Raw genomic sequence first — 14,745 nt, forward strand, 5'->3', positions numbered from 1 at the left:
ATTTGCAAATATATTTTCCCATACAGTTGGTTTACTTTTCATTTCGCTGATATTTTCTTTAGTCATGCAGAGGGTTTATAATTTGATGTAGCATCATTTGCTTATTCTTTCCTTTATGTCCCTTGCTCTAGGGGATGTATCGGGGGAAATATGGCTGTGTGGAATATCTGAATTTTTCCTGCCTATGTTCTCCTCTAAGACTTTTATAATGTCACAGCTAACATTTAATTCTTTTATCCATTTTGTGTTTATTTTTGTATATGGTGTAAGTTGGTGGTCAAGTTTCATTTTTTTTGCATGTAGCTGTCTAGATCTCCCAACACCATTTGTTGGAGAGGCTATTTTTACTTCATTTTATACTCCTTTTCTCTTTGTCGAATATTTGTTGACTATAGAGACTTGGGTTTATTTTGGGGCTCTCCATTCTGTTCCATTCATCTGTGTGTCTGTTCTTATGCCAACACCAGACTGTTTTGATTACCATGGCCTTGTAATACAGTTTGATACCAGGTATTGTGATCCCTCCTACTTTGTTCTTCTTCCCCAAAATTGCTGAGGCTTTTTGGGTTTATTTATGGTTTCATATGAATTTTTGAAATGTTCTATATCTGTGAAGTGTGTTACTGGTATTTTATTTTCTTTAAAAATTTTTAAAAGATTTTATTTTTTATTTATATTTATTTTTAGCATATTTTATTAATTATGCTGAAAGAGTTGTCACATTTTTTCTCCTTTATTCTCCTCTGCCCTGCACCCACCCCGATCCATATTCCCCCACCTTAGTTCATGTCCATGGGTCATGCATACAAGTTCTTTGGCTTCTTCATTTTCCATACTATTCTTAACCTCACCCTGTCTATTTTGCACCTACCATTTATGCTACTTATTTTCTGTACCTTTCCCCCACTATTCCCTTTCCTCTAATAACACTCCATGTGATCTCCATTTCTATGATTCTGTTCCCATTCTGGTTGTTTGCTTAGTTTGTTTTTATCTGATTTTTTAGGTTCAGCTATTGAGAGTTGTGAGTTTGTAGTCATTTTACTGTTCACATTTTTTATCATCTTCTTCTTAGATAAGTTCCCTTAACATTTCATTTAATAAGAGTTTGGTGATGCTGAACTCCTTTAACTTGACCTTATCTGGGAAGCACTTTATCTACCCTTCCATTCTAAATGATAGCTTTCCTGGAAAGAGTCATCTTGGATGTAAGTCCTTGCCTTTCATGAGTTGGAATACTTCTTTCTAGCCCCTTCTTGCCTGCAGGGTTTCTTTTGAGAAATCAGCTGATAATCTTGTGGGCACTCCTTTGTAGGTAACTGTCTCCTTTTCTCTTGCTGCTTTTAAGATTCTCTCTTTATCTTTAATCTTGGCTAATGTAATTATGATGTGCCTTTGTGTGTGCTTTTTTGGGTCCAACTTCTTTAAGACTCTCTGAGCTTCCTGGACTTCCTGGAAGTCTATTTCCTTTGCCAGGATAGAAAAGCTTCTCTTCATTATGTTTTCAAATAAGTTTTCAATTTCTTGCTCTTCCGCCTCTCCTTATGGCAACCCTATGATTTAGATGTTGGAATGTTTGAAGTTGTCCCAGGGGTTTCTAAGCCTGTGCTCGTTTATTTGAATTCTTGTTTCTTCATTCTTTTCTGGATGAATGTCTATTTCTTCCTTCTGGTCCACATTTTTATTTGGGTGCCAGTTTTTTTTCCTGTCACTGTTTGTTCCCTGTACATTTTCCTTTATTTCACTTTGTATAGCCTTCACTTCTTCCTCTATTTTGCAACCATATTCAACCATTTCTGTGAGCATTTTGATTACCAGTGTTTTGTATTCTGTATCAGATAGGTTGGCTGTCTCTTCATTGCTTAATTATATTTTTGAAGTTTTGATCTGTTCTTTCATTTGGGCCATATATATTTTTTTTGTCTCAGCATGCCTCTTATGTGATAAGTGGCAGAGCTCTAGGTATTCACCAGGGTGGACCAACCCACGTAGTAGCATTGTAGGGATGTATGTGGGGGAGGGATCCAAGAGTTAACAATGCCACTTGCTGGGCTCTTGGCTGGCTTTCAGTCACTTCCCCCACTACCCACAAGGAAATTGGCCCCTTTTGGTGGTGATTCCCGGGTGAGTGGGTTTGTGTACGTTCTAGAATCCTGTGGGTCTCTCCAATGAACTCTCCTATGAGGCTGGGAGTTTCTCCCACCACCACAACCCTCACAAGTTTTTACTGCCAGAGCCTTTGAGGCTTTATTTCTCTGCACTGGAACCTTGGGTTGCATGGTCTATCTCACTCCCCAGTTGTTTTTCCTAGTTTATCTACATGCAAATGTGGAAACACCTGCTCCTTCAGCCACCACCTTGCTATGAGTCCTATCTGTTCCGGCTGCCCATCTCTATTCCCTACTACTGGTCTGGATGAATGTTTCTTCTTTACTCCTTGGTTGTCAGACTTCCATACAATTTGATTTTTCTGGTAGTTTGGTTAATTTTTGTTTTTAAATTTGTTGTTGTCTTTCTTTTGGTTGTGGAAGAAGTGAAAGTGTATCTATATATGCCTCCATCTTGGCCAAAATTTCCTATTATAGTCTGTTTTAAAGATGAAATTGAAGAATGCTGTAGTTATTATTTTGGTAAAATATTTTTTGGCTGATTCAGTGTATGGGTATCAATTTTATGATTTATCTTATCACATGGCACCTAAAGTATCAGATGACTTTTGAAAACGTGGTTTTGCTTTCATAGATATTAGGGATTATATTAGTCAGTTCAGGCTACTATAACAAAACACCATAGCCTGGGTTGCTTATAAACAACAGTCATTTACTTCACACAGTTCTGGAGGGTGGAAGTCCAAGATAAAAGTACTGATTTGGTATCTGGTAAAGGCCCTTTTCCTAATTCATAGATGGTCATATTTTTACTTTAACTTCACATGATAAAAGAGGTGAGAGATCTCTCTATGGTTTCTTTTATAAGGCACTAATCCCATTCATGAGTGCTCTGCACAGAAACATTCAGTCTATAGTACGAATTCATATACAACTTCCAATTTGCTTTAATAGTCGAGGAGAGTGGGATGGAAACACCACTTCCAGCTCCCTTTCCAAGTGGGTTCAAAGAAAGTCCACTAAAATGAATGACTTTTTCTTTTCTTCACACAGGTTTCCTCCTGGAGTGCAAAAATCTTTTCCACTCAGCACCTCAGTCATGTACAAAAAGACTGTCTTTGTAGAGTTCACGGATCACCTTTTCAACATTGCCAAGCCCAGGCCACCATGGATGGGTAATAAAAACAATATTGACTGTTTATTATAAATCTGAGTGTCTTATTTCCAAGAGAGGATTTATCAGTCTTGGGCCTGTAGTTGAAGATAACAGCTGCAAAAGAAAATGTTTTCCCTACCACAGTATCTCAGGCCGAATGTTCCCAATCTTTTTGCTAGACTCTCCCCTTCTACATATTCTCTATATACTGGAGTGCCCTGGGTCTTGGACATGAGTTTGTTTTCTTTTCTCTCTACCTTCAATCCATAGGTGATCTTATCCAGTCTCATAGCTTTAAAATATTTCTATGCTAATAACTCCCGAGCTTATGTCTTCAGTTCAGACTGTTGCTTGATACCTTCACTTAGATGTCAGATAAGCATGTAACAAAACATTAAGATGAGACATTGTCTACCTTAAAATTATTGCTTAAAATTATAGGTGACATGCATCCTCAAATTCTAAAGAGAGACATTAGCCCATCTATTCAGGACTTGTTCATTCAGGTAGTGGTCCAAAATTGGTTTTGCAAACTTTTGCCCATCACACACCACCAGCATATATATAGAAAAGCTAGGAACTTATAGAAGAGTTTATATTTGAAAATTGGGGGGAAAAAGATTTTTTATGTTTTGTATGTCCCCTACCCATAAGGGTAGAGAGGCTTCTCCCTCATATCAAGCTATAATGAGGGAGGTTTCAGGAGAATTACTTAGAAGACCTGAAATGGGACCTCTGGAGTTTAGGAGAAACTGACTAGTGCTTGGTTTTATTTGGAAAAACTTTTAAGGCCAGAGTCTTGAGGGAACTTCCCATGATGGTGTATAATAAGGAGAGTAGGCTATAGCAGAAGTTAACTGTACTTTCACTGCTAGATGTGAAGCCAGGCAGGTCACAGGACAAGGTTTCTGTCAAGAAGACCTTGTATGAGAGGTCTTCCTTCCAGAGTTAGGTGATCCCAACAGGAAAAAAAAGTTATACAATGTGATTGTACTGCCAGAAACAAGAACTGAGAGGAGAGATACAAGTGACAGGTGGAGAAGACATATCTCATGCCAGGGAGTGGTAGAGTGGGGCACACATATATTTTAAGGGAGAGAATCTCCAAAGAACTCATATATGTTCCCTAAGAAAGAAAGAGCCAGAATTTTGACATGTGCCACAACTAGGGGGTACCAAAGCCACTTTACCACTGCTCATTCTGAGAAAGATCTTGTCATCACACCTCTTTTTTTCATCCTTGTTTTTATTTCCCACTAGCTCCAACCTTAGAGGGTCAAGAGTCAGTAAGGTGAGTAGGGGAGAAGGATTAGGAGAGAAAGGTGAAAACCTGTGAAACTTTCAACCAAAAAACCTTTTTCCCATTAAGTTTTCCATGCTGGTCAGAACTTAGCTGGAGGAGGGAGGAACCCTTAAATTGCAGGGGAGATAAAAAGTTTGATATTAGACTGGACTGGACTTATTAGTACCTACAAATTATATTGTTGATATGTAAAGGTTACTGTAAAAAAATTTGGAATTGTTCAAATTGCAAGAAAGGGGAATTTCACCTAATAAAATGAAAAATAATGAAAAATAAAGCATTTCATATTTTCATCCCACTGAATCCAGTTCATTCAATAAATAATTTCTAGGTATCTTATACTTAATATATGTATAAGTCAGGAGTCTTTTTTTTCCTCTTTATTTTCTGTATCATAGCCTGACTACCAGTTGCACAAACCAAAATCACAGCAGCATCCCTGGATCCTCTCTCTCTTTTTTCTATCTGCAACATCCAATCTTTCAGCGAATCTTGTTGATGCTTCCTCCAAAACAAATCCTAAGTCTGCTTACTTTTTTTTCATTTTCCTTTCCTCTTCCTCTCCTCCTCCTCCTCCTCCTCCTTCCTGCTTACTTCTTCTTTTTTTTTTTTTTAATTCTCTACAGGTTTGGAGATTTCTTTTCTTTTTTAAAAGATTTTATTTATTTATCTTTAGAGGGGAAAGGAAGGAGAGAAGGAGAGAAATACCAATGTATGGTTGCTTCTCATGAGTCCCCTGCTGGGAACTGGCCTGCAACCCAGGCATGTGCCCTGGCTGGGAATCGAACCGCGATCGTTTGGTTCGCAGGCCCACGCTCAATCCACTGAGCTACACCAGCCAGGGCTCCTGCTTATTTCTTATAAATTCTAAATTCCTTCAAACTCCCATGGCCTACAAAGTCCTCCATGTTATGTTCCCTGCCTACCTCTATACCCTTATTTTCTGTTACTCCTCTGCTTGTTTCAACCACATGTATCCAACTATTGTGAAGCTTATTCCTGTCTCAGGACTTTTGCATTTATTTTATCTGTGTTGAATGGTCTTCCACCAGATCTTTGAAAATCTTGCTTTTTTATTAGTTGTATCTCTGCTGAAATGCTACATCCTCAGAGAGGCCCCTCTTCATGACCATACTTAAAGTATCTTCCACCTCCAGCCCCATCATTTTCTAGCATATCACCATATTTTCTAGTGTTTATAACAACCTGGAACTTTCTTGTTTATTTCTTTATGTGCTTAATGTCCCTCAAAAGTGATCTCCATGATGTCTTACTGACTACTGCATCTCCACTCCCTAGGACAGTTTCCAGAATATAGTAAGAACTCAACTAGTATTAGTTAAATGAATGAATGCATTGAATGAATTGCCAGAACTCTGTCCTCAGAACAACCACGAGGTTGAGTTGGTGATAGCAGTTTCTACATTCATTCATTTAAGTACTTTTTATCAATAGTCGTAGGGGCATGCTTCTCTACTGTGACTTTGACCATGACTTTCATAAAAACAGGTTTTCTGGAGTGACACCATCCAAGTGACCTTTGGGAACCATTTCATTCTTGCAGGTCTGCTGGGTCCTACCATCCGGGCTGAGGTTTATGACACAGTACTCATTACACTTAAAAACATGGCTTCTCATGCTATCAGTCTTCATGCTGTTGGTGTATCCTACTGGAAAGCTTCTGAAGGTGAGTCAAATGTCCTTGTATTATACTGTCATCTGGGTATAGAAGAGTATTGAGTATAAGGTCATGCAACTAATGAATAGTAGAATTAGGACCATTTCTAACCTAGGCCCATTTCATGAAGTTAAGGATATTGTCATTTTATTCTCATCTCCAAAGTTTTGGTTTGGTCCTCTGTTTTCTCACAGAGAGCCAGGCCACAGGGTCTAAAATTCCCACTTCATCTGCCTTCCTATGCCCAGGAAACTTCCTAGGAAAGGGTCAAGACTCATGGTATAAAGTTGAAACAAAATTCTTCTTCCTTAGATTCTGACTTTTCAGATATTTCCTCTCCTTCCCCTTCTCTCAATTTCTAAATATGGATGCCATCATGTGATGAGAGCCAAATAACAGAAGCACAAGCTGACCTTGTTAAAACAAACAACCTGTTTGGCCAAAGTCTCTTCAACTATCTTCTCCTTAAACTTCATAGTGTAGGAAGGGAATGAAGAGAATGCCACAATCAACTATGATATTGTTCAGAGAGATCATAACATATAGATCAAGAAGATTCCAGGAAATCATTAATAAAGTATTAGAGCACATGCCCTTTGTTGCACAGCCTAACTGTGTTCTCATATTGACCAATTTCTCATTCTGAAATTGGAAGTCCTTAATTTTCTGGATTACACTCATGTGGCCAGGGCCAACATCATGGAGCAGAGTGACCAGCTTGCCTGTGTCTTGTCTGAATTCTTGATCCACAGATCAGTGAGCATAATAAAATAGTAGCTGTTTATACCACTACATTTAGGATGGTTATTCAGTTTTCTCAACAGGAAGTCCCATGATTTCCTACTTAACTTTTCTCTTTTCTTTTTTTAGAATTCTTTTTTTTTTCTTTAAAGATATTTATTTATTTATTTATTTATTTATTTATTTATTTTTAAGTGGGGAAGGGAAGGAGAAAGAGAGAGAGAGAAACATCAATGTGTGGTAGCCTCTTGTGTGGCCCCCACTGGGGACCTGGCACACAACCCAGGCATGTGCCCTGACTAAGAATCGAACCTGTGACCCTTTGGTTCACAGACCATGCTCAATCCACTGAGCTATGCCAGCTAGGGCAAATTTTCTCTTTTCATTGTGTATCTCAAACCCAAAAGTATTTAAAAAGGCTTTGACTGGTTTAAAGGATTAAATGACTTCTTTTGAGAAGTAGATTTCTGTTTTTTCGGTACACTCCTTAGGTTATCTTCCGTGCAAAAGGCACATTGGAAGCAGACAGTCAGACTCCCTGAACTCTCAAATGTGTGAACAGTATTTTTCCTTATATAATAGAAAATTAAAATTATATAAAACACATTCTACTTAGAATATTTGCAGGTGGCTGATGTATAAGTAAGTCCAGAAAAGATTGATGGAGGCAGAAGTCTTCCAAATGAAATACACATAAGTAGATAGATAAACTCTAAGAGCTGTGCACAATGCTTTTTCCCAAGCACCATTTACTCCACATGGTCTTCACAATCAACTTTGTCTTCATTAAAGGATACACATTGTTATTAGCAGCTTGTGCAGTCCCTGAAATTTCAAGTTCGAGCCTTCACTATTTTGAGTATCATCTATTTTTTTCACCTTACATTCTCTTACTGCCCACTCCAACAACTCTTCATTTTCATTTAGGTCCACCATCCATCAATCCTACATTTTTTTTCACCATCACTTTTCCCCTTAATTTTTCATTTCCCTCCTTGAGCAGTTTAGATGCCCTGGCTCATCACAACCATGGTTCCCTTACATGCATTTCTCAAGTTCCTGGCCTCCTTGATCTCAATTCTGTTCAGTTTGCTAAACCTCTACCCTGGCTAAATCTGTTCATTGCCTATTCTGTTAGCCATCAAGTGAATAGCATACTTGAAACAGAAATCACACAATCAAATAGAGTTGCATCACTAAGTTCATAATATCTTACCTCAAGTGGTTCCTCAGCACTGCCTGACCATCCTAATGCTACATTTCTCCCAGTCCATTCACTGTCCTTCTCCCCAAGAAAGCTATATTGTTTCACACATTCTTGGCCTCTTATACCCCTCTCCCAACCTTAGTATTAAGAAAAATGGTATTCTTTTCTTAATTAAGTATTTCAAAGAAAATTATAGGAAATAATATTGCAAACAAACATGTGCCCATTACATTACTTTGCCAAAACTTAACATTTGGCCATCTTTCCTTGATTTAACATTATAGATATGGTTGAAACCCCTTCTGTACCCCTCCATGATCCCCTCCCTCCCTATCCAAACATATCCACTATCCAGAACTTGATACTGACCCATGATCACATAAACAGATGAACCACACCCTCCATCCCCAGATACCAATGAGGTTTTTCTAAGTGTCCACCAAGGTTTCCAAGCACAACTATTGGTCTGCTGTTGCTTCTTGATGAAACCATTTGTCCCTAGTCCCCAGTGGAGGGGATTTCCCTATACCCTGGAGAGGCTGACTTTATGGTGGGGACCACCTGCCTGGACTTTGGGGGTGGCCTTTGGCTGCTGAGAGTTTGTAGTAAAAATATTGGCAGAACAAGGGCAGTACAGGGGTTGCTTGCACTGCGGTGTTGGAGATGGTGTATAAATGTTATGAGATAAGATGGAGTACAAATGAAAAGCACCCTGGATGCTTTTGCCACTGTGAAACTTCAGAAACCATTATAAAGCTATGGTGAGTTACCAGAAAAAATGGTTCAATAGAAGTAAGAGAAGATTTAGATGCAATGACACTTCATTAGCAATGAACACATATAGTGCTCAATTTACAATAGAAGTATCAAGCTAAGCCAGGGATCAAATTTAACATTGCTAAAGACAGGACAGACAGAAGACATCTGCCCCTTATGTGATCTGCCCCTCTAGAGAGAACCAAGTTAACAACATTTAAAAAAATATCTGTATCTAGCCCTGACTGGTGTGGCTCAGTTGATTGAGTGCCAGCCTGCAAATCAAAGGGTCTCTGGTTCAATTCCCAGTCAGGGCACATACCTGGGCTGCCAGCCAGTTCTCCAGTTGGAAACGCATGAGAGGCAACCACACATTAATGTTTCTCTCCCTCTCTTTCTTTCTTCTTCCCTCCCCTTCTCACTAAAAATAAATTAAATCTTTAAAAAAATCTCTGTATCTTCTCCTTCCCTGATCCTCCCCAATGCTTACTAAAGAGTCTGAGACAAAGTACTTACCCAATACGTATCTGTTAAGTTAAACTGATTTCAATTAGGTTAAAATATGCAACAATAAAAGCAAATAGTTGGTTACAGTATGGAGGTCTCATTGAGAAACACTCACCACTTACCTTTGCAATAGTGGTCTAGAACTCCCTTGGAATACATGAGGCTTCTCCCCATTTATAGCTGCTGCTTGTTAGTCTTCTAAATTAAGTTGCAGAAAATATAACCAAAGACACTGAAATAGAGAACAGGTGGACAGTGACCAGAGGGGAGAGGGGAGGGAATTTCAGGGGGGAAATGGGAAGGATTTACAGGAACAAGTATAAAGGACACATGGACAAAAACTAAGGGGGGTGGAAATGGGAGGGAGGTGGGGAGCACTGAGGGGGTGTTGGAATGGGCGTAAAAGGCAGAAAACTGTACTTGAACAACAATTAAAATTAAAAAAATAAGTTGCAGATAGTCTGTGTCTTGTGTAGAATCTACTGGTGACTAAACTTGATATTTTTCCCTAAGTGGACAATGGGCGTAAAAAGGACAATTTTATACATTCTTGCTTTAGGTGCTGAATATGAGGATCAGACCATTGAAAGGGAGAAGGAAGATGATAAAGTCATTCCTGGTGAAAGTCACACCTATGTCTGGCAGGTCCTGAAAGAGAATGGTCCAATGGCCTCAGACCCACCATGTCTCACCTACTCCTATTTTTCTCATGTAGACCTGGTGAAAGACCTGAATTCAGGCCTCATTGGAACTCTGCTGGTTTGCAGAGAAGGTAAGTGTAAGAAAGGGTAGGAATGAGAGGAAATAAGAAGGGAAGTATCTTGGATCTATTAATAAAAGATCACATTTATGTTCTTTAATCTGAAAGAGGCTCCTTTTCTCTAGCATCATGCCCATGAAAAGGAGAATAATCAGTTTCTTAAAGGAACAAATGCCCATCCTATGTTGCCATACTGCACTTTCACGGTTAAGAAAAGCCAATTTCCTGAATTATGTCTCTCTTCTCAAACCATTTCTGCTTTCCACTTCAAATATCCTGTGGATTGTCCCAGTAGTGCCTTTTATAAATTTTGTGCTAAGTTTCTTGAAAGCTTCATGAAGGTAGACATGTCCAAATGTGTGATCATTGGTGTATAGACTACTTTGGGAGGTTATTTTCTCATCTCTAACCCAAAAGCATATAAAAATCTGAGAAAGTAAGCATTTATATATGTTTATAAGTTATTTTAAAAACAACCTTAATTTTCATTGTCTTTGTTTAATTTATAGTTTCATAGTATAAACTAAATTAGAAAATAAACATTGTATAATCTATTTTAATCCTAAATTTTTAATGGTGAAATCAGCTCCACCAGACTTTATTTTGTCCCAATTATGAATCTGGGAATATTTTGTCCCAATTATGAATATGGTACTATCTATCCCCACAATTTTTAAATATATTTTATTGACTATGCTATTACAACTGTCCCATTTTTTCTCCCCTTTATTCCCCTCCACCCTGCACCCTGCCTCATACCAGCATTCCCCCACCATGTCTGTGGGTCACACGTATAAGTTCCTTGGCTTTTCTATTTTCCATAATATTTTTATCTTCCCCTTGTCTATTTTGTACCTACCATTTATGCTTCTTATTCCCTGTACCTTTCTTCCCATTCTCCCCACTCGCCCTCCCCACTGATAACCCTCCATGTGATCTCCATTTCTGAGATTCTGTACCTGTTCTAGTTGTTTGCTTAGTTAGTTAGTTAGTTTGTTTGTTTAGATTCAGTTGCTGATATTTGTGAGTTTATAGTCATTTCACTGTTCATATTTTTTATCAGCTTCTTTTTCTTAGATAACTCCCTTTAACATTTTATTTAATAAGAGCTTGGTGATGATGAACTCCTTCAACTTGACCTTATCTGAGAAACACTTTATCGCCCTTCCATTCTAAATGATAGTTTTCCTGGAGAGAGTCATCTTGGATGTAGGTCTTTTCCTTTCATGACTACAAATACTTGTTTCTAGCCCCTTATTGCCTGCAATGTTTCTTTTGAGAAATCAGCTGATAGTCTTATGGGAACTTCTTTGTAGGTACTGTCTCCTTTTCTCTTGCTGCTTTTAAGATTCTCTCTTTATCTTTAATCTTGGCTAATGTAATTATGATGTGCCTTGGCATGTGCTTCTTTGGGCCCATCTTCTTTGGGACTCTCTGAGCTTCCTGGACTTCCTTGAAGTCTATTTCCTTGCCAACTTGGGGAACTTTTCCCTCATTATGTTTTCAAATAAGTTTTCAATTTCTTGCTCTTTCTCCTCTTCTGGCACCCCTATGATTTGAATGTTGGAATGTTTGAGGTTGTCTCAGAGGTTCCTAAGCCTCTCCTGATTTTTTTTAATTCTTGTTTTTACATTCTGTTTTGGTTGGATGTTTCTTTCTTCCTTCTGCTCCAAATTGTTGATTTGGGTCCCAATTTCCTTCCTGTCACTGTTGGTTCCCTGTACATTTTTTTATATTTCACTTTGCAGAACCTGCATTTCTTTCTCTATTTTGTGACCATACTTAACCATTTCTGTAAACATCCTGATTACCACCAGTGTTTTGAACTCCGTACCTGATAAGTTGGCTAGCTCTTCATTGCTCAGTTCTATTTTTGAAGTTTTGATCTGTTCTTTCATTTGGGATATATATATATATATATATATATATATATATATATATATATATAGAGAGAGAGAGAGAGAGAGAGAGAGTGTCTCAGTGTACCTGTTATGTGATGGAGCCTAGGGCAGGACAGCCCAAAAGCTGCATTGTGGCACTATGTGGGGGAGGGGTCCAAGAGGAAAAAATGCCATTGGCTTGGCTCTTGGTTGGCTTTTAGTCACTTCCCCAGCTGCCTCCAAACTAATTGGGCCCTTCTGGTGCTGATTCCCAGGTAGGTGGACTTGTATACCTCCTAGGACCCTGTGGGACTCTTCAACAGACTCTCCTGTGAGGCTAAGAGTTTCTCCCACCACCACAACCTTCACAGGTTTTTACTGCCAGAGCTTTTGAGGCTTTATTTCCCTGCACTGGACTCCTGGGTTGTGTGGCCTGTCTCACTCCCCAGTCATTTCTCCCAGTTTATCTGCACCCAGATGTGAGACTGCCCAGTATGCCAGCCGTGGCCTTGCCTGCCCTGGTCTTCCAGTCACCACCTCACTGGCACTGGTCCGCTGCCTTGCACCGCATCCTCTCTGCCGCAGCTGACTGTCTCTGTCCTTCCTACCAGTCTGGATGAAAGTTTTTTCTTTAACTTCTTGGTTGTCAGACTTCCAATATTTTGATTTTCTGACAGTTCTGGTTGTATTTTTTGTTTTGTTTAGTTTTTAAATTTGTTGTTGTCCTTCTTTTTGTTGTTTGAGATAGCAAAGCATATCTATGTAAACCTCCATCTTGGCCAGAAGTTCAATAGTCTTAAATTCTCATTGAAGCAGAGAGTATAATAGTGGTTGCCAGAAGGTAGGGTAGAAAAAATGGGAAGTTGGTATTCAAAAGGTATGGTGTTTCAGTTATTTTAGATGAAATCAGTTCTAGAGATATGCTGTACAACAGTTTATATAGTTAACATGGTAACATATAATTTATATGGTATTTTTCACTTCAAAATATTTTAAGAGGGTAGATCTCACATGAAATGGTCTTGACACACACACATACTCTAAGAGGCACAAGGAGACCCTGGGAGATATAGGATATACCCATTACTTTGATTTGGTGATGGTATCATAAGGTGTTTTCCTATGTCCCAATTCATCAAATTATACACATTAAATATGTGCCATTCTTTGTATATCAATTACATCTCAATAATGCTGTTAAAGATAAATTGCATTCTATGTACTATCAATAAGTAGAAATCAAAATTTAAAAAAGAATAATATTTACAATAGCTCAAAACATCTAAAATTTATGTAAATGTAACAAAACATATGCATGTGTGGTAAAAACTACGAAGTACTGATGAAATAACTGAAGCAGATCTAAATAGAAAGAAATAGTGTTTTTGAGGGTTTTCACAAACAATTATAAGGGACATATAGACAATAACAAAGGGGGGTAAAAACGGGGAGGGAGGTGGGGAGGGCTGGGTGGTGGGGAGGGGTGTGGGGGGAAAGGCAGAAAACTGTACTTGAACAATAATAAAACATGTTGAAAAATATTAACTATAAAAAATAATATAAAATAAATAAAAACAAAGTACAAAAATAAAAAAGGAATACTATTTTTGAACTGTAAGATTCAATGTAGTGATTATCCTCAATTCTCTCCAATCTATAGTTTTTTAATTTCTTATTTATTTATTTTAGAGAAAGAAAAGGAGGAACAGAGGGAGGGGAAAGAGGGAGAGAGAAAGAGAGAGCTTTGTTGTTCCATTTATTTGTACATTCATTGGTTGCTTCTTGCATGTGCCCTGACTGGGGATCAAACCCTGAACCTTGGTGTATTGGGATGATGCTCTCACCAACTGAGCTATAAGTTCAATAAAAATTCCAATATGATGTGGGGGTTTTCTTTGTAGCTATAGAAAACTGATTCTGAAATTTATATGGGAAGGCAAAAGTACTAGATTAGCTAAAATGATTTTGCAAGAGAAGAATAAATTTAGGAGAATAATTCTACTCAATTTTACAACTTACTGCAAGGCTTCATTAATCATAACATGTATTGGCCAATGGAATAGACTCATAAATTAATGCAACAGAATAGAGTCCAGAAACAGATCCACATAAGTATGCCCAATTGATTTGGTGCAAAAACCATTCAATGAAAGGATAGACTTTTCAACAAATGGTGTTAGAAAAATTGAACATCTCTATGCAACGATTCTAAGCCTTACTACTTATACAAACACTAACTCAAATGAATTATAGATATAAATATAATATATAAAACCATAAAATTTTTAGGAAATATAGCAGAAAATATTCATGACCTGGGGTTAGGAGAAGGGTTCTGAGAAGACACCAAAAACATCATTTATTAAAAAATTGAGCCCTGGCTGGCGTAGCTCAGTGGATTGAGTGAGGGCCTATGAACCACACGATTGCGGTTCGATTCCCAGTCAGGGCATATGCCTGGGTTGCAGGCCAGTTCCCAGCAGGGGACTCATGAGAGGCAACCACACATTGATACTTCTCTCCTTCTCTCCTTCCTTTCCCCTCTAAAGATAAATAAATAAAATCTTTAAAAAAATTGATAAATTTGACTTTATCAACAGTAATAACATTTATTTTGTAAAAAAAAAAAACACTGACAAAAGAATGAAA

At 38.1% G+C, this 14,745-nt stretch overlaps 1 protein-coding gene across 3 annotated transcripts in view; it reads left to right on the forward strand.

Annotated features, from left to right (window-relative positions):
- The window catches only part of F8 (coagulation factor VIII), a 211,571-nt gene that overhangs the window by 24,885 nt on the left and 171,941 nt on the right, over positions 1–14,745 (forward strand). For all 3 annotated transcript variants that reach the window (XM_037037826.1, XM_037037828.1, XM_037037827.1), the window contains exons 2-4: positions 3,162–3,283; positions 6,132–6,254; positions 10,016–10,228. In XM_037037826.1, the coding sequence (XP_036893721.1) occupies positions 3,162–3,283; positions 6,132–6,254; positions 10,016–10,228 (458 nt within the window). The remainder of the gene's footprint in view (positions 1–3,161; positions 3,284–6,131; positions 6,255–10,015; positions 10,229–14,745) is intronic.

The sequence above is a fragment of the Sturnira hondurensis genome, unplaced genomic scaffold (assembly GCF_014824575.4).
Source record: "Sturnira hondurensis isolate 20B ecotype Veracruz unplaced genomic scaffold, ASM1482457v3 Scaffold0023504, whole genome shotgun sequence".
NCBI lineage: Eukaryota > Metazoa > Chordata > Mammalia > Chiroptera > Phyllostomidae > Sturnira > Sturnira hondurensis.